This window comes from Arachis stenosperma, chromosome 6 (genome assembly GCF_014773155.1).
Source record: "Arachis stenosperma cultivar V10309 chromosome 6, arast.V10309.gnm1.PFL2, whole genome shotgun sequence".
Lineage (NCBI taxonomy): Eukaryota > Viridiplantae > Streptophyta > Magnoliopsida > Fabales > Fabaceae > Arachis > Arachis stenosperma.
In genome coordinates this window covers 137,540,842-137,564,797 of record NC_080382.1, presented here as the reverse complement: position 1 = coordinate 137,564,797, position 23,956 = coordinate 137,540,842, and the positions used below count along the sequence as shown (strand labels likewise).

The 23,956-nt window shown below is 31.9% G+C and overlaps 3 protein-coding genes and 1 non-coding gene across 4 annotated transcripts; 2 read left to right on the top strand and 2 right to left on the bottom strand.

Annotated features, from left to right (window-relative positions):
- Window positions 1-3,914: 3,914 nt before the first annotated feature.
- On the bottom strand, window positions 3,915-10,889 carry LOC130932716 (uncharacterized). The gene is made up of 4 exons (XM_057862124.1): window positions 10,386-10,889; window positions 5,123-5,660; window positions 4,788-5,046; window positions 3,915-4,134 (listed from the first exon to the last, which is right to left on the bottom strand). Exons 1-4 carry the CDS (start codon window positions 10,817-10,819, stop codon window positions 3,998-4,000), a joined length of 1,368 nt encoding a protein of 455 aa, XP_057718107.1. The 5' UTR covers window positions 10,820-10,889; the 3' UTR covers window positions 3,915-3,997.
- Window positions 10,890-15,500: 4,611 nt separating this feature from the next.
- LOC130932406 (uncharacterized) lies at window positions 15,501-17,627 on the top strand. The gene is made up of 4 exons (XM_057861730.1): window positions 15,501-16,047; window positions 16,188-16,725; window positions 16,802-17,060; window positions 17,407-17,627. The coding sequence occupies exons 1-4, from the start codon at window positions 15,644-15,646 to the stop codon at window positions 17,541-17,543; spliced, it is 1,338 nt and encodes a 445-aa protein (XP_057717713.1). The 5' UTR covers window positions 15,501-15,643; the 3' UTR covers window positions 17,544-17,627.
- An 887-nt stretch (window positions 17,628-18,514) lies between these two features.
- TRNAR-ACG (transfer RNA arginine (anticodon ACG)) lies at window positions 18,515-18,587 on the top strand. Its single transcript has one exon. It is a non-coding gene; the product is annotated as a tRNA-Arg (tRNA).
- A 127-nt stretch (window positions 18,588-18,714) lies between these two features.
- Window positions 18,715-21,053, bottom strand: LOC130935856 (trihelix transcription factor ASR3). The gene is made up of 2 exons (XM_057865762.1): window positions 20,487-21,053; window positions 18,715-19,591 (listed from the first exon to the last, which is right to left on the bottom strand). The coding sequence occupies exons 1-2, from the start codon at window positions 21,001-21,003 to the stop codon at window positions 18,963-18,965; spliced, it is 1,146 nt and encodes a 381-aa protein (XP_057721745.1). The 5' UTR covers window positions 21,004-21,053; the 3' UTR covers window positions 18,715-18,962.
- Between the last annotated feature and the right edge of the window lie 2,903 nt (window positions 21,054-23,956).

The following is a 23,956-nucleotide window of genomic DNA, read 5'->3' as shown; positions in this document are numbered from 1 at the left end:
CTGTAACTAACCCCCTGGATGGTGAATCCAGTGATAATTCCTCTGAAAATAAATTTGTGTTATTTGCCAAAAAATTCAGGAAAATGGTGAAGTTCAAAGGCAAAGGCAGCAGCTTAAGGAAAATAAAGAAAGACCTTAGTAAAGTAACTTGTTACAACTGCAAGGAAATTAGGCATTTCAAATATAATTGTCCCAAGTTAAAGAAGGAGGAAAAGCAAAAAAGGGGAAAGAAGAAGGGTCTGATGGCATCATGGGAAGACTTGGAAAATGACTCAGAAAGTGATAAAGAATCCGAAACCAAGTCACAGCCCTTTCTCATGGCAGATCATATAGATCAGGTAGTCTTTCATAACCCTGACACTGAAGACCTTTATCTTATGATAGATCACATTTTTGAAAAAATAAGATATTTTCTGCTTGATAATCAAGATCTTGAACAACAAATTATCATTCTTAAAGCAGAATATAGTTTTCTCAAAGAAAAGCTAAGGGAGGCCAAAACTGCTTGTGATCTTGTGGAAGAAAATAAGTAGTTGAAAGCTCAACTTAGAAGTTGTGAAAGTGATCATTCGATAGTTGCATATGTAAACTGTTTCAAGGAAAATGAAGAGTTGCTAAAAAGGATTAGAAGCCTTGAAAATGACTTAGCCAAGTTCACTCAAAGTTCTGAAAACTTAAATCAAATATTGGCTAGTCAAAAACCACTCTTTGATAAAGCTGGTTTGGGGTTTTATAAATCTGATGAGAAACCTTCCTTTAAAAATAGAGCCTCTTCTTCTAATGACACAAGGTTTCAAGATCCCCCTACTTTAACAAAACAGCAACTCCAAGGTTTTGTAGACTATGCAACCGAAATGGACACTTTCCCATTCAATGTTTTTTTGGTGAAAGAATGATTGGTGATAAAGTTTACAAAGTTGTTTTTTATTACAACGGTTTGGGTCATAGGAGATGGTTTAACGTGAAAGGATCCAAGAAAATTTGGATACCTAAGGTCACTTGAGCTTATTTTGTAGGTATGCCTAGCATCCAAACGGAAGGAAAATATGTGGTACATGGATAGCGGATGCTCTAGGCACATGACCAGAAAGACAACCTTCTTCATAAAGTTTGATGAATATGATGGAGGACTTGTCACCTTCGGTGATGATGGTAAAGGAAAGATAGTGGCCGTTGGAAAAGTTGGTAAAAGCTTTTCATCTTGTATAAATGATGTTCTTCTTGTAAATGATTTGAAACATAATTTACTTAGTGTAAGCCAATTGTGTGATTTAGGATTTGAAATTATTTTTAGAAAGTTTGTGTGTTTGGTCGTTTGTGAAAAAATTGGGGATATTCTTTTTGAAGCTAAAAGATGCAACAATGTGTATGGATTAACTCTTGAGGACTTGAAAGAACAAAATGTAACATATTTTACTTCTCTTGAATCTGAAAAATGGCTATGGCATAGAAAGCTGGGTCATGCTAGTATGTACCAAATTTCTAAGCTAGTAAAGAAAAATCTGGTTAGAGGAATTCCTAAAATCAAATTTGATAAGGATCTTACTTGTGATGCTTGTCAACTAGGCAAACAAGTTAAATCTTCTTTTAAACCAAAAGATGGAATTTCAACCAAAAGGACATTAGAGATGTTACACATTGATCTTTTTGGTCCAACAAGAACTCAAAGTCTAGGAGATAAATACTATGGTTTGATAGTGGTAGATGATTACTCTAGATTTGGTTGGGTACTTTTTCTTGCTCATAAAAATGATGCATTTCATACCTTTTCAACTCTATACAGGTTTACTATTGGGTCGAAAATTAAATGATATGATGCAAGCCCAAAGTGTGAATTCATTCAGCATTGATGCAAAAAGTTTTTTTTTGTGGCTGAATTATTATTCTTGTTTTTTGGCCAAATTGATCCATTATTTGTTACAAGCCCAAGTTAAACATATTTTGCCATACACTCCTATGCATGATCCGAAATAATTCATCAGGAAAGCAAATGCTGATATTTGCCTATGCCTTCCAACGGATCTCAACTCTTACCATGAGATGGATTTCAAAATTCATTCAATTATCATTTATTGCATGAGAACTATGAGAGAGAAATTGTCAAACTGATTTGATGGTGATTATCAATGCTACACGCTACTCCACCTAAGGGAAGTAAAAGCAACTTACTTTAATTAATTTATTCAAATGTACTTGATTGCTTTTCTTTTCATACTTTCTTCTCTCTCATCTCTTTTCTTCTCTTCTTCGGTCCTTACACAGCAAATTATGGAGACTTTGAGCTATCAAAAAGAAGGGAAGGCAAGCTACAAGACCATCTCAATGATGGCAAGAAAAAGAAAACATAAAGTATGCTGTGGCTGAAATTCTTATCACTTGTAGAAAGATTTTGTGATGAGATCTTGGCTCCTCCATACAAAAAATAGAAGAAAAGATTTTGGCCAGCAAGGAGAAGATCTTTAGAGAGTTGGCTTGTCTTTGATTCTGCTCAACCACCACAGAAGGTAGCTAAGGTGGCTACGTGATGGAAGAGGCAGAGATTGGAGCAGATGAAGCCATCATCATCATCATCATGAAGCATCAAGGGACAAAATTTTATCTTGGAGAACAAGCCAAGGATGGAGCGCTCGGATTGATAAAGAGTGATGACCAAGGAAGAACTAGAGGTATTTGCATGTTGGGTTTTGCATGAGTTACCTCTTCTCTCTCTTTGGCCGAACCGGTTATGTGTGAAGGAAAAGAAGTTAAGCTTGGTTTTGTTTCAACTGTGGAGGCTTCTCCCTTCTATAAAAATGGTGAACAGTCACGGTTTGATTCAAGGAGTTAGAAGTAAGTAGTGAGAGTGCAAGGCACAAAATTCTCATAACTACCTAAGCTTACAGATTTTCTTCTTCTTCAATGTATTCTGTTTTGTATTTTTCTATTTAATTTGTCATGTCTTGAGTCTCTTGGAAAAAGATAAACAGTGAGGTTTGTAAGAAAAGGCCATAGAGCGGAAAAAGGCAAATAGTGCAAAATTAAAAGAAAAAGCCATAGATGTCCTTAGAGTTCCTTTGTACATCTTTGTTGTGTTTCATGATTCTGTGGGAATCCCCTTATAAGTTGGGTTAGCACTTTACAGTCTGTAATCAAGAAGATTATAGTGAAATTCCATCATTATTGTGATGGAGACTGGATGTAGGCTGCACTGAATTTAGCAGCTAAACCAGGATATATCTGGGTGTAATTTTCTCTCTCTTCTACTCCATTTTTGTTTCTATTGCACAGGAGAGAAAACTAAAAATATCTCGTGTCAAGTGACGAGACAAAAAAAAAAGTATCGTGGCTAAAGACGAGACAAAAATAAAAAAGTCTCCTCAAAGACCAGCAAGTGTAATCAAGCAAAAAGATGGCTAAAATTCAACCCCACTTCTCTTAGCCACTGAAAATCATCAGTTAGAAGAGGTAAGTTTATCACAAAATGCTTAGAGATACACTTTTTGTATATCTTTTTAACTATATCTCTTTTTATTTGTTTAGTTTAAATAGTGTATATATTTTGATAAATCATTTTTGAAACCGTTCAAATTGGGAGTATGTATGTATTGTATACTTTAAAACTTTTTCATATAAACTTTTTTTTGCTTTTTTATTTTATTTTTGTTTAAATGTTAAAATAAAACGACATCATTTAACTTTGTGTCTAATAATATGGTAATTAGATTTAACTCAGTATTTTATTTGCTGACTTAGTGTTAAAAAGAGTTCAGACACTAATATGATGTCTATCGCTAGATCTCGAAGACTAGTATAGTAAATTTTGTATTTGAAGAACTAAAATGATAAAAATTATAAATTTAAATGATGACTTTGAAAATTTAATTAATATTAATCATGATGACACAGTACAATTAAATTTTTTTAATAATCATTTTATGTCATAAAGAGTAACTAATCTCTTATTTACAAGAGAACCAACTAAAAATCACTACTTTTAAACTAGAAATGAAGAGGTTATTTAAGATAACACAACCACCCTACTCAGAATCCAAAGCACCAGAGACAACTCAAATGCAAAGAGAGTATGGAGCAATCCTCTGTCAAGTGTAAACCCATACAGCGTTATTCCCCCTTTGTTATGCTGCAAGTATGTCACTGCAAAGAAAAATAATGGGACTAACATAAGCATCATAGATTATAGAGCGAAATAGCAATCAATTAGTGTTCCAGTTTTACTTTATTATAAAATTGATCCTGGATTTTAAATTAATCAATTTGAACAGTGAATCAAGATAATTCTTTCGTTAGATGACCGTATAACACTATTAAATTATGCTAATTGTTTGCGTTAAATTTAATTAAGGATAATATTAAATACGTTTAAAATTTATTGAGACTAAAAAAAAAATAAATTTTTTTTGTGATTAAAATAAAATATTTAAAAGTTAAATACCAACTTAGAATTTATTTTAATTATTGAACATTAAAATAATATTTTATCCTAAAAATAATAATTTTAGTTAAATATTGTTTCTCTTATAATATAGGAAGGTTATCAGGTGTACCGGGAACATCGGTGTTCCAGTTGTTTTAACCGTCGATCTAAATTATAAAAAATATATATAATATATATTAATTAAAATCAACGGTTAAAATAACTGGAACACCGATGTTCCTAGGTACACCTGATAACTTTTATAAACTATAACTAATACTTTCACGAAGACATCTTTATATGAAGTTAGGTAGAGAAAGTATAGATTTATAGATGAAATCATGTATCTTATGAAAATATTAGAAAAGCTGACCTAAAGATTGTCTGGTTTGGAACATAGAGAGTTGTTGTGGGATTACTGATATCTTTATGTCGGAGGAATCAGAATCACTGTTGTCACTGGCTAGTCCATCAGGAATTTGGGGTTTGCAGTGTTGGGAATCACAAGAGGCATTGGTTACTAACAAGTGCCATCTCGTGGCTATTGCCACTATCCCTTGAGCTCTGTGTGTGATTCTTGCAGCACCCACCAGGCACAGCATGAACCCACTCAACTGCACTGCTGAACATATCTACATATATAAAAAGTTAGAAATTGAAATTCAGCTCCATCTTTGATGAATAGATAAATAATAGAATGGTTATTACCAGAAGATCTCCAGAATTGAAGAAGGTCTTGTCAGATTTAGAAGCAAGAACGAGCAAGAGAGCACCCAACTGGCTAACAGTGATGGTGACCAAGCAGCCAATGATGAAGAACCTGTATCTATGGCTTGTGAGCCACAACTGCTTCCTGATCCTCACATGTTCCCCGAATATGAGACTTGCATCGGAGCCGCATCCTTCAAAGAGCTTGTGAACCCCTTCAAACCTCAGCCTCTGGAGCTCGCAGGTGAGTCTAAAGAGCACACACAGCACCAAGAACACCAGTGTTCTGTAAAACCATGACACCAGAACCAAGACAAAGGCGATGGAGTTGAGGGGGAACGTTGGATTGAGGTGTGGAGCAGAGATCTTAACGGCGGAGAAGAAGATGATCTTGTGGGCCAACTCAAGGAAGAAGGATGGAAGAATGATGTAAGCCAAGTATCTGAAGGACTTGTCCAGCTCCACTCTGTAACCTCTTCGTACGTAGCTGCTGTCGTCTCTTAACATGTCCAGGAACAGAAGCTGCCTTAGCCCATTCCTGTTTCCATGCATCCACAAATTTCATTAGTAATGCTTAAAAAAAAGATAAAATATGTTGTTGGATTAATATATTAAAAAAATTAAATTGATGATTAAATAATAGCTAAAAATAATAAATTTTAATGCTCTTTAACATTTTTCTTATTCAAATTCGATGTGGTTAGCTTACCATTTTTTATATATCGTAACACTTGAGGTACTTTATAAGACCTATTTCTCTAATTTTGGTGTCTAATTTATAAAAATTATTTTTTAAACTAAATATCTAATATTTAAATTTTTTTATCATTTTAAATTAAATATTAATTTTGTATTTTTAATAAATTAAGCACTAAATTTTAGATATTATAACCATCACTAACGTTATATAGAGAGGAATGATATATACAACATTCTTTTCTACATCTCCCTTCAATACCATCTACTTTTGGTATTAAAAACATTCGATAATAAGAGAATGTAAAAGGCTTTATCTTTATAATAATACAAATGGGGAGCTCATCTGTTGGCGTGACACTCATACGTTGAGTTTGGAAGTTTATTTACTTAAGTGTCGTTACTAGAAATTTTTAGATTTATAGTTATAAATTATAAATTATTATTTACTTAGATTGTTATTTTCAAAATTTAAATTATTTGTTTAGGTTCTTACTTTTTAAATCTTAGTTTGAGTGTATTTAGGTTGTTATTTTTTAAATTTTAAATTGTTTTACTTAGGCAATTATTTTTTAAATTTTAACACTAAAGAGGGCTCTTGTGTCTCTATTCATAAATTTGTTAGAGAAGTCGATAATGGATAATCAATTATTATTTTTTAAATATAAACTCTTACACATAATAAATGAATAAAACGAAATTTATGAATTTTAATATTAACTTCATTGTAAGTTTATTTATTTGGATTTGTTTCAAGATTTTATTTTATTTATTCAAATTTATTTATTTTAGTATTTTGTATTTAAATTGTTATACTTTAAAAAAAATACTTTACGTCGTTTTATCTTTATAAAATAAAATAATTAATTAATTATTATTTTTTAAATTGTAACTATTTTTTAATAAAAAATAATTTATAAAGTGTGTTTGAAATTTTATGAATTTGTTAATTTTTAAATTTTAAAATATAAAATATATATGTATATAGTTTGGAAATGGCAAGAGAGAGTATTTTATTGTGAGGTTAAACTATGTTCCACCGAGTATAGGTGATATCTAATATATAAGAATTTTGTTAACTGTTCAGAAAGATTGCACAACATATGAGTTTATTAGGACAGTTAATAGGATTACATATCCTAACTTTCAAGATGCTTTTATTCTTTGGAACTACTGTACGACGATAGAAAATTCATTACAGCTATTTGGTCATCAATTGAGAAAACTATTTGTGATATTATTAATATCTAATAGTATTAGCAAACCAAATTCTATTTACAATGCAACTTGGGCATTATTAGCTGACGGGACTATATAAGAGGATAAAAATATTGAAAAACCAAAGTATTTTATTATGTGGTAAATTATTATCACATGTAGGATTTACTTGCCAAAATTAGTATTCACCTATGGACAACTTTTTAGGTTGTTTTGCCAAGAGTTAAGAGTCGCAATTGCTTGAACATTCTAATTCTAGGCTAAGATAGCAATCCAAAGTCATCAACAATAAATATCATGTTCAAAAAAGTTTTTAATAATATTTAGGTAAGAAAAATAGTATTTTCATTTTAATAACATGTTATGATTTACACTTTTGTACGAATATTTGTCGTAAATTTAACTAATTTATCTATAACTATACTTTTATACTTGAAATGAAATGTGTAACATAGAGCACAACATCATATGGCAATTTTTTATCTAATGATATTAGTAAAATATTATATTGTCGATAAACTTTTGTTAGTTTTTTTATATAAAGTTTAGTGCACAATTGATATGCTACTAATACAGTTATATATATTCTTATCTTTTCAGGTTTCTTTTTCTATGGTTCAAAAATATTATAGATTTCAAATTGTTCTATTTGCATTTTATTTTAAATAAATATAAAATAACATATCTAATACACATATTCAATATTATTTTTAATTTATCATGTTAAATTAAAATATAAGTTCGTGCATCGCACGGGTTTAACACTAGTGTATGTAAAAAAGAAGTATAAAAAAATTGTAAATGATGAAAAAAAAGTTAAACTTAATCGTTTAGACTACATTTATTTCTGAAAATAAAATAGGATAAAACATTAAGAATATGATAGAATAGGATAAAATAATGATGGACATAGACATAAAATTTTATTAAACTATGTTCTAAAACTGAACTCAATTCTTCATTTCAATTGTTGTTTGTCGTTGTCAAAACTTATGTTTGGTTTTGTAGGGCAAGTAGAGTAAGAAAAATTTTTGAACCTTCTAATGAGAAAAGAACTTGAGGAGAAAGGGATGATGTATGGATATCACTGATGATGTTGATCATGATTAGGGGTGGCAATATGTATCTTACCTACGAGTATCCAATTCGATTCTATCTGATCAGGTAGGGTTGTCAACCTGATTTACAGTGGGTAGAATAGGGTGCGGGTTGGGTCTCAACCCTACTCGATCAACCCGTACTCTATATATTTATATAAAAATATGTTTTAAGTAGTCATTGAACCAAAAATCTCTCACTAAATATAAAAGATCTTTAGCCACTAAAAAGGATTATTAATTGATAATTTAGTACTTTTTTTTACATAAAAGACAGTTCTATTTTAAATTATCATAAAGTTATATAATAATTTTGCATCTTTTTTGTAACCCGCGAATAGGATCGGATACCCGCAAGTTGAGAACGGTAGAGTTAGGGTTGGAATATTCTCAACTTGTGGGTAGGATAGGGTTAAATTTATATAAAAATCTCAACCCGCGAGTAAGATTAGAGTTAACTTCGAACCCTACCCTACCCTACCCCTTATCACCCCTAATCATGATGAAATTGCTTCCATCGTTGTTTTTCTCTCTTTCACTCTCTCTCTCTCTATATCCAATTAATATATAAATATTTATAAAAGTATGGACTTAAATTGGAGGCTTTTTTAAAAGATATAATAAAAAACAGTCTCACAATTAATAAAATTTTTAAAAACTACTTTAGTCTTTTAATTAAAAGACCAGAAAATACTTTTACAATGCTAGAACCGTCCTAAAAAAATAGTGCAAATATTATTTCTTTTATATAAAATACTTGTACCTATGTTAATAGTTAATAGTTATAGTTTCTAATGGTGTACATAAAATAATTAAATTATTGTTAATTGGTTAAAAAATTAAAACCACATTTTAGTTAACTAATTTAATAAAATAATTAGTCACCAAAAAAAATTTAATAAAATAATTTTAAAAATTATATTCATATTATTAAAAAGTAGTTAACGAAAACCAAATTTTAAAAATCGATTTTTAACTAGTAACCAAAACTAAAACTAAATTTTATGCACTCTTGTATTTAAATTAGTTAATTGATTTTTTTATAAAAATTGGTTTTTAACCGGTTAAAAACCGGTTGTTAATGTTTCTTTTTTTGAAAAATCTATCTTTTCAATGTAAAAACCGATTTTTTTAAAAAAATTGATTATTTTTTAAAATTGGTTTTTATTTTTATAATCGATTAAAAATTGGTTTTTAAATTTTCTAACCGGTTAATCCAAAAATAGGTTTGATTTTTGGACTAACCAATGTACAACCCTATCTAAAAGAAAGTTTGGATGGTTAGGAAATATTTGGTAACAAAAAAAATTAGCCAAAAATAGGCATAATTTGTATTATTTAGCATTTATTAATTGTTGCGACAATTAATAAATGTTAAACAAGACAAATTTTAGTTATTTTTTGTCTCTCTAATATTATTAGAGTGGTTAATAATTTTTAAAAATGTTGTATATATCTTAAAAATGATATATCAAACATATATATTAATTTATATATTTTTAATGTAAATTTTATATTTTATATAAGTTTAACTTGGTTACATATTGATATTAGTTGGTTGCGGTATAAAAGAGTTGTTTTTTATTAAGTGCTTTCAAATTGGTGGATTTTTTTTTCTTGTGATCGCCTTTTTTTACTCATTTAGTATTAATTATTTTTGTTTTAATTTTTTTTAAGATTATCTCTGTTTCAATCGTTATAATTAAAAGATCTTTTTTAGCTATAAATATTGTGAAGAATGACTTAGAAATAAAATAAAAGATAAATTTTTTACAAATTGTCTTTTAATTATATTAAAAAAATTACTGAAAAATTTGACAAATTCTATTATCGATAAATTTTATAATACAAAAAATTGACCACTTCGTTAGTAAAAAGTACACACATATTTTTTACACTTCAAAATATAGTTTCTATCGGTATATTTTTATAATACATCTTACATTATATAATTTTTACATAATTTTTTAATATTATATATATTATTAACCCTATAATAATATTTCTAGATTAGTCACTGCATTGCAAAAGATTATTAAATTATTGAAAGATAAAAAAAAAAGTCTAATTTCAACTTTTAGAGGGTTTGTTTGTTATATAGGATAAAAGTGAACATGAAATTTTCATGGGTGAAATAATTTGATATGCAAAATAATGTTTGAATCTAATGTATATACATACTACCCTAACTCCATTTGCATATGCATGTAAAGAAGGAAGAATGAATAATTTGTTTAGATTTACATACATACCTTCGGAAGAAAGAAGAGAGAGTGAAGAAAGCAATGATGGCGAGTGTGGATTCCGGCACCTGAACAAGCTTGTTGAATGAGATTGGATCATCTTCAGGGGAAGACGCAGGGACTCTGACAAAAACGGAGGTTAGAAGAGGCACAACCACGGCGAGGAAGACGAACACCACATAAGAGATGAGTTTCCCAACGCATGAAGAGTGGTCAAGTGCACACCACTTTAGGCTAATTCGAAAATTTTGAAGCTCGTCATGCATCATGGATTTTGATCTTTCATATGATTGCTGCAGCAGCAGGGGAATGTTATTGTTATTGCTTGGATGGTGTTGTGTTATTCGCTCTTCTTCGGCCGGACGGCATTCGTCGTCGGCAAAGGACACATGCCTTCCGGAGTAATTAATGTCAATGGTGGGTTCTTCATTGGTAGGATTCATGTTCCTTCAGTGTTGTTTCAACGAGTGTGTTGTTAGAAGCAAGAAAATTAAAGGGAAAATATTGTGTTGTGTATTTTCTTGGTGTTGGTTTCTTTGGGGTGAAAAAAAAAAAGCGAATTGTAACCAGTGGAGGGAAAATCTACACAAAAAAAGTTGGAAACCATGCTTTGTCTCGTGATCGTGAGTATTCTCTTTGCCCTGTACTAAAGGTTTCTAGGTGCAGCTAAGACAAGGTGAAGACTCACTAATTAATAGTTAAGAATTGTTAGGTGATAATTTAGTTAAATTTATTAAATTATCTGACCATTTTTAATATTATTTTCTAGTGAAGATACCTGCTCTTTGCAAAGTAGCACCTCGTCATCATAAATTCATAACCATTTTTTTATTCATCAAAATTCAAAATAATAAACACCTTACTTTTTGCATAGAATGAATGATCGAGAATATCAGTGTGTAAAATATTATTATTGTAATACTTATCAAGTGAATGTAAAATAATTAGGCAATCTTTATTGTATGTATGATGCAAAAATTCATTAGTAACTCTTTTACGCTTGAATTCATGTTCGTGGAGACAAATTAATATTAGAAGAACGTTTGTACAAAACACAAAGAATTGCCTTAGTTTCTTCTCTACTCTTGTTATATTTTTACCACCATTTTCATCTCTAAAGGTATCAACAAAGTCCCAAGATTCACAGCTTATAGGTAGCGTTTGTTTGTAAAGACACGACAGAATAGGACACTGAGACAAAGACAATAGGACAGAGACATTAAAAATTATGTTTTGTGTATCGTGTTTGGATACGATGGATAGGACACTAATGTAATATCCAGTATTATGTTTGGATACACATGGACAAGACTAAAATATTATATAAAATGACTAAAATAGCCATGTAATTCCAAATTTTTTAGTATAACTAATTTAATAAATAATGAGAGTACGTACGAGTACAGACAGTGGGAACTTGAAAAAAATATTTGAAGCAGTAAAAAATTTTAATAAAAAATTATATAATAATATTTATATTAAAATAAAATTTATAAATATAATTATTTTTTATAAAATTTATTATTAATATGTAGGAATACATATGGTTAATATTAACAAAAAAATCTGAGTTTGATTAATAAAAAATTTCATTTAGATTAATAAGCCAAATTAATTTTAAATACAAAATCAGTTTTAAAAAAAGAATCCATTTTTAAATGGAAAAAAATTAATTTTTGCACATAAAAATCTATTTTTATTTAGAAAATTAATTTTTTTATCTAAAATTTTATTTTTCTTTTCAAAAAATTAATTTTTCTTTAAATTATATAAAATCAATTACAATTTATAAATTATTTTTTAGCATTTTAAAATATCAATTTTACTTTTATAATATTTATCTTTTAAAAGTCTCCCGACTAATTATTTTTGTTATTATTTTTATTACAAATCAAACAATATAATATAAGGTTAAAATGATGTTGAAGTAAGAATGATAAGAAAAAAGAAATTATCCCAGTCCAAGAAAAATTTTTATAAAAAGAGAGAGTACCTGAGAAAAAAAGAGAAAGAAAAAGAACGTAGAGATAGAAAAAGAGCATGGAGTAAAAAAAGTACTTTTTGAAAACAACGCAAAATAGGAAAAATAAGAAGGGGTAACAGTGGAATAATAAAAAATAGCATCATGAACAAAAAAGAAAAAAAAATTCATAAAAATAGTCCGTGTCCCTCTTCCAAATCCCGTGTCCATCATTGTCCTTCGTAAAAGAGTGGACACAAAAGTATAAAAAATTGTCCCGGAGACAATATGTTCAGTGTCCTTGTCTTTTTAAGATTGATGGAAAGATCAATCTCGTGAAAATATATAATAATGCGAAAATCTTAGAACAACGATAAATCTTCCGAAAATAGTAAATTATACTAAAATAGAAAATCTTACAAAAACAGTAAAATCTTGTCAAAGTAGAAAACCATGCCGTTGTGCCAACAATATGATACAATTAGTTGAAGTCAGAAAATATTTCATCCTAATGAAAAAGATTTCAACAATCCAAGTAAAAAATAAAATAAATAAAACTTAGATACAGTCAACTTCACGTGAAGTTAATGATTGAGAACTGTTAGATAAAAATTTAGTCAAATTAATCAAATCATTTAACGGCTCTCAACTATCAAATTCACGTGAAGTTAACTCTACCGGCACCTGCACCTGATGAGTTTTTACCAAAAAAACAAAAAAAAAAAGCTTAACAATAGTAACAAAAAATAGTTCATCAATAGTAGTTAAAGTAGAAAAGATATATAACGGTAAAAGTAAAAAATAAGATGCGCGTAAAGTTAATAACTATGGTCTATGGTGGAAGAAATTAAAATAGCTAGACTTGGTGGCGAAGATAACTATTTTGTGAGGGAAAAGTACGCGAATGTATATTTTATACAATATATATAACGGGGTTAAATTAAAATTAGAATTAAATTAGAGACAATTAATTAATTTTGAGTAGTTTTCAATTTAAAATTTGAATCAAATCATGATTCTCGTCAATTATGGAATCAAATTAAGATTACCTCCCTCTCTCAATATGGTGTGAACTTCTTCTCTCGCTCTCTCCTCGAAGGAAAAGCCAGCATAGTGCCGCCACAGTTACCAGTTACCGTCGGACATTGCGCCGATACTCTTCCGACTGGCGCCGTCGTCCGCACAGGCCACCATACGTATGGAGGACATGTATATTGTGTGAGTCGAGCTCGCGGTACCGCAGCAACCCAGACGTCCAGCGCCTCCATCGCAGCCGGTTTGTGCCTTCTTTCCGTCGCCGGATGTTTACTTTCTATGTGAACGTGGATGGTTATTCTTGCGTGCTTAGTTGTAAACGATAATTGCTGGTTATGATTTATCTGACTTTCACGGTTTCAAAATGTTTTTTTACACGGTCATTTGGTTGGTAGCTAATCGTTTTATAAAGTAATTACGTTGTTATTTATACATGTTCACATTGGATGTTTGTTTTTGTATAATTTTGGAATTCGTAGATATTTATTCTTCAAGTAATTCAACAAGACCCAGGCAGCAGGCTGGCGCTGGGATGATGCGAGCGCAGGGGTTCGAGGCTGCAACTCACGTTGGCGACGTTGACAGTTGCAGGTCACGGATGTTCGGCCGTGTGAGGAGTGACGGAGGTTCTTCCGACAAGGACGTTGGCGCTAGGAGGTGGAGCGCAACAGTTTCGGTCGGTAGGAACGGAGGCTACATATCGCGCAGAAACAGAGCGGTGGGATGCAGGTTGTTGTGCACACGATAGGCGGCAGAGAAAGGGGATTTTCTGCAGAACAAACAATGGGGTTTTTTGGGGATAGGGTAACGGTGAGTGATGAAGGGTTAATGTGAAAGAATTTGGGATAAATTAGAGGTAGATATCACAAAACTAAATAGGCAACTAGAAATTAGGGATAATGATGTTTAATTTACATTATTTATACATATTAGGCCAAATAAACAGTCTATTGTACATATTATATAGATATCTTATTATCTCCCTAGCGGGACTCAAAAAGTATGGGGAGCTAATCTAATTAGTGTACAATGTGTACAATGAGAATATTTTTATAATTAAAATCAAATGACAATTTAATTAATTAATTAATTATTTTCAATTTAAAATATAACCCAAATAAGGATTCAAAACAGTGAACAGCGCAAAACTGCATCCCTTTCCCCATTTGAACTGAAAATTGCTTCTCGCCCAGTCTCATCTTCTTTCAACGGTGTCACGCCGCCACCCACAACAGTCGCCGTTGTGCATAGTTTTGGGAGACGCCGCCGTGTGCACAGCGGACGACCGAGCAGCACCGTCGTGAAGGTTGCGTCGTTCACGCAGCCTTGAACGTGCCAGTCAGAAAAGCCCCTCCTCCAACCGGCGACGTTTAACCCTCCGACATCTTCATTCGTCTCACATAGGGGGACATACTAGTGTGACATTTTCATACGTCCAGCCTCCGCCGCCAGTCTCTTTGTGAACGTCCGATCGCGCCGCACCAACTCTGGACAGCCTCTTTCGCGCTGCCCAACCAGTTTGATCATGGTTGTTTCTTCTGTTCATTCATTTCCTTCTTCTTCTATTTCAATGGCCAGTTTTAGATGGTCATTTTAGTAGGTATGCGGATGATTATTTTAATTCTTATGTGGATGATTATTTTGATTGGATTGAGTTTAGTTATATATAATTAAAATATGTTGGATGCTCAATTCATTAGGTATGGGAATGATTATTTTTATCATTAAGTGGATGGTTATTTTTATTAGGAGTGAAGTGAGATGATTATTGATAAAGGTGGAGTGACAACTGGTTGAGAAAGAAGAGAATATTGGAGTGAAATGTTTTGGTAAATTAGGATTTAAGATGGTTATTTTTTTAGAATAATTAACTAAATTTTTTGAAATTTTTGATGTGAAATAACTGATAATAGTTTTCATTATTTATTTATATTGGGCTAAATAAATAGTCTATTGCACACATTGTTAAGATTCTAGGTTGTCTCCCTAATGGGATTCAAATAAATAAGTGCGAAAAGTTTCAACAGCATAAGAGAGGGGGAACACAATGCATAAGGATCTTAGTTATTTGAAAAAGCAGTTGATGGATTATTTCTTGGCTGCACATAGAAACCTCTAGTACAGGGCAAGGAGAAGACTCACGAGACAAAGCAAGGTTCCTAACTTTGTTTCTGTAGATTTTCTCTCCACTACTTACAACTCATCATTAACACAAGATTTTCACTTTTCTTGCTTCTAACAACACTCTCCTTGAAACATCAACACCTCAACTATGAATCCTACCAATGAAGAACCCACCATTGACATTAATTCCTCCCGAAGGCGTGTGTCCTTCGCCGACGATGCCGAAGAAGAGCCGAACAATAACAATAACATTCCCCTGCTGCTGCAGCCATCATATGAAAGATCAAAATCCATGATGCATGACGAGCTTCGAAATTTTCGGATTAGCCTAAAGTGGTGTGCACTTGACCACTCTTCATGCTTTGGAAAACTCATCTCTTACGTGGTGTTCATCTTCCTCGCCGTGGTTGTGCCTCTTCTAACGTCCATTTTTGTGGGAGTCCCTGCGTCTTCCCCTGAAGATGATCCAATCTCATTCAACAAGCTTGTTCAGGTGCCAGAATCCACACTCGCCATCATTGCCTTCTTCACCCTCTCTTGTTTCTTCCGAAGGTATGTAAATCTAAACAAATTATTCATCCTTCGTTCTTTACTTAGCCATCAACTCAATTTTTTTAGTCTAGTAATCTAACAATATACTTTATCCATACTTTTAAACATTATTATTAAAATTTGTGGATGCATGGAAATAGGTATGGGCTAAGACAGCTTCTGTTCCTGGACATGTTGAGAGACGACAGCAGCTACGTACGAAGAGGATACAAAGTAGAACTGGACAAGTCCTTCAGATACTTGGCGTACATAATGCTTCCGTCCTTCTTCCTTGAGTTGGCTCACAAGATCATCTTCTTCTCCGCCGTTAAGATCTCTGCTCCACACCTCAATCCAACGTTCCCCCTCAACTCCATCGCCTTTGTGTTGGTTCTGGTGTCATGGCTTTACAGAACACTGGTGTTCTTGGTGCTGTGTGTGCTCTTTAGACTCACCTGCGAGCTCCAGAGGCTGAGGTTTGAAGGGGTTCACAAGCTCTTTGAAGGATGCGGCTCCGATGCAAGTCTCATATTCGGGGAACATGTGAGGATCAGGAAGCAGTTGTGGCTCACAAGCCATAGATACAGGTTCTTCATCATTGGCTGCTTGGTCACCATCACTGTTAGCCAGTTGGGTGCTCTCTTGCTCGTTCTTGCTTCTAAATCTGACAAGACCTTCTTCAATTCTGGAGATCTTCTGGTAATAACCATTCTATTATTTATCTATTCATCAAAGATGGAGCTGAATTTCAATTTCTAACTTTTTATATATGTAGATATGTTCAGGAGTGCAGTTGAGTGGGTTCATGCTGTGCCTGGTGGGTGCTGCAAGAATCACACACAGAGCTCAAGGGATAGTGGCAATAGCCACAAGATGGCACTTGTTAGTAACCATTGCCTCTGCTGAATCCCAACACTGCAAGGCCCAAATACCTGATGGACTAGCCAGTGATAATAGTGATTCTGATTCCTCAGACATACGCATATCAGTAATCCCACAACAACTTTCTACATTCCAAATCAGGGAAGCCTTAGGTGAGATATTTTATGATCTTTAATTTAGTTAACATGACAGTACTTTGTTGTTTAGCTAATTTTAACTGAGTGATTATGCTGGATTATTTGTGCATGTTTTTATAATGTGCACATTACAGGCATGCAATTTATACAATAAATCCATCTCTATGAAAATAATTTGTTTAGATATGCAAGTTTGAAAATCCTACATAAGAAATAATGTTTAGCTGGCAATACATGCTGAAGCTGAACACGATAAAGACAAAAGTCATGTTTGGTCCAAAAAATATTAATGTCATTCAGAAAGAGATTGAAACCTCTTGGTATATGATGCTTATGTTAGTCCCATTATTTTTCTTTGCAGTGACATACTTGCAGCACAACAAAGGGGGAATAACGCTGTATGGGTTTACACTTGACAGAGGATTGCTCCATACTCTTTTTGCCTTTGAGTTGTCTCTGGTACTTTGGATTCTGAGTAAGGTGGTTGTGTTGTCTTAACATTATTAACTTAGTCAAGTCCAGAGAGAAAGTTTATCATGTGTACCCAGCAAGGAATGTCTATAAATATATATATGTGTGCCCTGATTTTGTTTTGTTATTATTATTGTATTTATATGCTAAATCAAATATAAATTAGAATAAAATTGTGTTCTTATAAATATAAATTATCTATATATTTTCGTTCTCCAAAGATATATGTTATTTATTAGAGCTAAAAAAAGAACAGAAGATCCAAAATTAGAAACAATAAAAGAAGCGTAGACCTCCCAAATGATGCTAACACAGGTGCCAAAACAAAAGAAAATAAAGAGTAATGCGAATCACTCAAACACGGTAAACCAAAAATTCAAGCAAGACTTGCTACCAGAGCACTACTAGAAGTGTGTTTACTCGGCGTCCATCAGGATTTTCAGCTTCGCGCATGCAAGCTTTCTGCCACCAATGGGAGAAGGATTCTGGCGATTGCTCCACACACTTTCATTAATCAACGCTAAGAGACCGTGGCAGATGGTTTTTTCTTGGATTAGGCACTAAGGACAAGTGCTAGGAGTGTCTGAGAATCTGTTGTGCAATAAAATTATCACCGAAAGGTTTTTATGTAAGTATTTCCACAGAAAATTTTTTTTGTGAAGCAACTTTATTTTTCATAGACTTTTTCAAATTTTTTTATTTTCAAGAGATTGAAGGCATTGAAAAAGTGGTGAATAGTAGAAAGAATAGGCAATTTTATAACCTGAGTTTACCTCATATGTTTTTTATTTGGACCAAATTCAACTAATTTCATTTTCCCATTTTGCTGGTGTTATTGACAGCAACAGGAGTCTCGAACTAAAGCTGATATAATTAAAAATTATTAAATAATTAATAAATTTGACTAAATTGTCTCTTAACTATCAATTTCACCGTTTAAATGTTAGTGGAAAAGTTGTTGTGGCTTAGTTATTTAAACAATAAATACTAGTATTCAAGACTCTATGGCCCAATGGATAAGGCGCTGGTCTACGGAACCAGAGATTCTGGGTTCGATCCCCAGTAGAGTCGGCATATACCCCATTTACATTTTATCTAACTCGAGTACTTGACCATTATTTAACTATTATTAATTATTATTTCATTTAAGTAGTTTACATTTAAAAACAAAAATTAATCTGCCCGTCTATTTCATAGAGGGATAAAAAGGAAGGATTTTTCATCAACAAAAATTTCTCATTTTTATCCATCTTCCAAAAATATACCCTAATCCTAAAGATGGGATACCTCGGTGCTCGGCATCTCACTAACACGAATATTAGGGGCTACAGAATATAGCAAAGCAAATAAATCTTTGGCATGAAATGACAATTCTACTCTTGATAAATGATAACATTAACCAAGAAGGATAAAACAAAAGCAATTACATAAACTGAATTGAACTGCTTATTTACACTCCTGGAGAAGACCACATAGTTTTTTAAGGATATCTGCAAAAGTTGCCAGATTTTCTACGAGCTTGTCCCCTTGGCATCTTGTAAATTCGGTAAGGTAGTCCTCAACATTCTGTGAGCCAGCTGCCTGACAGTCTGCCGATTCATTACAAATTGCTTGAATCTTCACTGCCAATTCCTGCAATTTCAGGGCCACTGTTTCCTCATTTTCTTCTCTGCTACTACTTGTTACCAATTTCAGGGCCATTGTTTCCTCATTCTCTTCTCTGCTGCTACTAGCTACCTTTTCTAAACAGGTTGGCTTCGGCGTCTCTGTATCATCATTTTCTTGAAGCTCTACTTCGGCAGGGGTCTTCACTGAGATTTCTAATTTATCCTTTGGAGTCCTTTCTGCTTTAGATTTCGACTTGGACTTATCTTCTAGGAAATCTTTCAAATATTCATCATCTGAATCATGTTTCTCTAGCTCTTCTTCATGGTTTTCGTTGGACATTTGTACATGGCAACCTCTTTGATCATGTTCTCTAGATTGGTCTCCTGAAGACTCAACTGGGATGCATTTCTTATGTTTATCTTCCGGTTGTCTCTCAGATTTACTTCTTTGCCGTTTCCTTTTGGACCCTAATTGTCAAATTCATTAATAAAAGTTCAAATCACCAGAAAACTTCTAAGAACTACAGAGACAAGCACCTATAAAATGCTCCACAATGTTCTAATAGAAATTGGTTTTCTTTAAGAAAATATGGAGACAAACATGTTATAGAAGGGGACAGGATCTGTTGTTCTACAAAATAGTAGCAAATTGCTATCTCCTTCCTTCTCAGTTCAAACATATTCCACATAGCAGTGACACCTATAAATATATATATAGGTTCACCAATTTTGAAGAGTAATGCTATTTCTAGTTTTCTATACCTAAAAACTCCTAGGTAACGAGGATTTTTGCAATAGATATTAGATGTGACTTATATAAATATCGAATGAAAATAAAGGTAGACAATGAAAATACTAAACAATGTGAATAATAGATATATCGAATGTTCATTTAATTAGGTGTACAGATGGTTATTCTAATATTAAAATTTAGGTAGATAATTTAGAGATGTAATGTATTTTTATTTGATTTGTGGTTGTTTATATTGTTTAAAAAAGTTATTAGTTATCTAACATAACCATTTTGCAATAGTTATTAGATGTGACCTATATTTATTTTTTGATTTCTCACGTATCTCCCGGCTAGGCAGGCAAAGACTAATCAATTCCATTTAAAAGTTTGTCGTGGACCCGTAGAAGTAGTATTCAAACCCCTACATTTAAATGAACTAGTGAGTTAACCACTCGAGCAACCCAGTTGATTAAATGTGACCTATATTTATTGATCTTTAGACGATGAACTGAGTGATAACTCTTGGTTTTCAGCATAATTATGGTTTCCAGAAAATAAACAAACTTCGTCAAAGCAAAAAATAAAAATAATCATAGAAGAAGAAAAAAAAATTAACAAAGCGTACCGTACCGATTTCCACAGTAACGTCGAGAACTTCATTTCGAGCTTCTTCGTTATCACTTTCAACCAGAACCTCCCCTCGTTCCTCTCTAGCCCTGACGACTCCATCAACCGCCCTATACAACTCTCTGTCAAAATCCTCCGGCAACCGAAGCGTCCTAACCCTTTCCCCTTTCAACGCCCAATAAGAACACGCACCGCGCGCATTGTTCTTCTTCCTCTTCTTCTTGGATTCCTCCTCCTCCCACGCCCTAATTCTCTGGTAATCGGAGAGCAAAGAGTCCCACTTCCGGCGGCACTGGCCCATGTTCCGGCCAACGTCGAGAGCGGCGCAGTTCCCTGCGATGATGTTCCACTGCTGGTAGGACGATAGCGCGGTGGAGCAGTCAGCTTCGACGGCGGCGATTTCATTGACGAGGATTAGAGATTCGGTAACCGTCCAATCTGGTGCGGCTTGGGAACGCGTGCGGCGAATGACGGCGTCGTCATCAACGTCGTCGTTTTTGGCGTTGTTGGTGTCGGTCATGGTGCGAAGGAAGAGTGGAAGCGTAGAGGCAGTGGTTTCCCTTTTCGGCTTATTGCTCAAACGCCATCGTAGTATTATTATCCCATTTCATATAATAATAATAATAATAATAATAATAATAATAATAATTTATCTTTTAGTTTTGTTTCTACATTTTACAAAATTTCACCATCTGAAAAGGTGAAAATTCAAGTGAAAGTAAAAACGGTTAAATAAAAATTTAGTCAATCAAATTATTTAATAATTTTATATATTAATTTTATGTAAAGTTGACGTATTTAAATTTTTACTAATCTTTTAAATAAATATTTAATAATATATAATTAATTAAAAATAAATTTTGCTATTTAACTCTGCCAAGAGAAGAAGATAACTAAGGGAAGTTTTTAAATAAAATAAAATATCGTTGCTCATAATGCCATTAATAATGGCCAATAAAATTTTTATGATATTTTTTTAACATTTTATAAAATGTCAAATAACATTTGAATGTTTATAATTTAAATTTGAATGTTGAGAGAATTTGGATTGGACTTCGGGTGTGCCATTTTTTAAATTCTACTCAACTAGAAGTAGATACAATTTGTTAATCAAAAGAAAGTTTGACTAAAATAAGCGTGATAATTAATTGTGGATATGACTATTGTATATTTTTAAGAAATATAAATTTTTTATTTGACTCAGTTTTCATAACATTATTCCTATAGTAAAATTTTATTTCAGTGCCAAACAGATTTGAAACTCGAATTTACATGATTGGCTCTATAGAAGTGCAAGGAGTAGAAATGTTTTTCTTTTCTTCTCAATCATCTGGTAAATTTGGAGAAGCAGAAATTATAACTTATTTAATACAAATGACTATTGGAGTGCTAGTAAAGTGGTGAGTTTGATTCATAGTTCAGGAAGGAAGTTCCACACCATTTTTGCTATGCATCAATCTTTGTCTCCTCCTTCACTTTGTTTATATTGGATTCTACCTCCCATTCATTCTGTTAAATTAAACTAGAATGAGACCCGCGCGATGTGCGGAACGATAAATGAATGATAATATAATAAATATTAAAAATTGCTATGTTTTGTAAAATTAAATTAAATATGTGTAAACTAAAACTAAATTTAAAAAGTGTTTTATTTAAAATAATTTGTAATACAAAAGATTTGGATGTTGGAGTTATAAAATGATATTTTTATTTGGTGGTTTGATTTTTGTATTTGTTTTAATTGATGGTCTTAGTCTTCTTATGTGGTGTTCATCCTCCTTTTTCTTTATTAGTTGTTGTTAGAGTTATTGTTTTTTTCTTTCTGTCGTAGGTTCTTGTGATGACATGTTGTTTATGAATTGTTGAGTTGTATGCACTTTCTATTGTGTTGTTTATTCCATCATTGCATGTATATTCTTCTTTCGAAAATGTGTCTTGAATTTGTATAGTTTTCTTTCTCCTTAATCTCTTGATGGGTATGTGATCTTCGTCTGATGATATTAGTGTTGACAAAGTTGGTTCTTATAATCAATGAATAATTTAAATTAAAAATAAGAATGATGTCTTAAATAAGTAAATTTTTTTTGGAGTATTACCTGTTTTATTTGTTATAATGGGTGTTAAAGTTTAGTGTTTTTTGTTGGAACAAATATCTTGATATCAGTGTATTGTTGAGAACCTTCTTTGAGATTAAAATAATTTACTTTGACTTCAAATATAAGTGTAAGGTTACACAAATTTTTTAATTGGAGTGGTACTTCAATGTTATTACTTTTCTGGAGTGTCATTAGAATTAAAACAGTTGTGTCTAACAATTTTTTTTTGCCATCAAATAGTACAAAAGTTGTTGTAGCACTTTGATCTGAAACCTTTAATTGATTTCTGAACCTAAAATAAGTATTGGATTAGTAACTAATAATTTGATAGATGGGATTATGAAAAATATATAGAGTTACCTTATTTGATGTTATTCGAAAATAAATTTTTTTGCTAAATTTGATGTTATTTGAAGGAATAGTGATAAGAGATTTATATAAGTAGTTCAAATAGTATGGAATTTAAATATTTGTAACATAAAATTTATTATGATTAATAATATTATTATGATATTTGTAATATAGATGTTTATTACTAATGAGTTATTGGGGTTATAAATTTATTGTATTATTTATAACGGTGAAATATAATAAATATAGGAATATGAATTCAATATCTCTATAGGTTACAAATTTTTATATATAATTTTTTTGTTGATTTCGAAATAATAGATGATTTGGCAAAAATTAAGTGGTTGATTCTAAAATTTTGTCAAGTATATAATGTTGCTGACATGTCATTAGTAAGAAGAGAAAAATGTCTTCAAAATAATGTGGGTAAACTCATACATCTACTTTTATATATTAAAAATAGATTGTGATGCTAGTTGTTTTGCTCCTTTTAGCTATGCTGGTTTTCATTGTATCATTCGCAATTCTGATAGATGTTAGTTGAAAGGTTGCACTGGAAAAATCGAAATATGCAATGTTCTTTTTGCTGAATTATATGTGATATGGAGAGATTTACTTTTAGTTTGGGATAATGGATTTTGTGAGGTTATTTGTGAAACAGACTATTTAAAAATTTTTTTTTTGGTAAACCAAAAAATGCTTAGTAATGATATTCCATAATAGAATTTGACAAAACATATACAGGAGGTTAGAAATTGAAATTGGAGAGTCTCTATTCTTTTAATTCATAGAAATGCAAAGTGTTGTAAATTGTATAGCTAAAACAGCTGCTTCTGACGTGGACATTTAATCGAATTGGAGTCAACCATTAAGTGAATTTCAACGTCTAATAAATTTAGATATAAATCTAGCCAATCAATTTGGTTTTATCTCTATTTTTCTTTTTCTTTTCTGTTTAGTCACTACAGAAATAATGCCATCAATAATTCTTTTTTACTGCTCATAATTTAACCCGAATTAAGGATT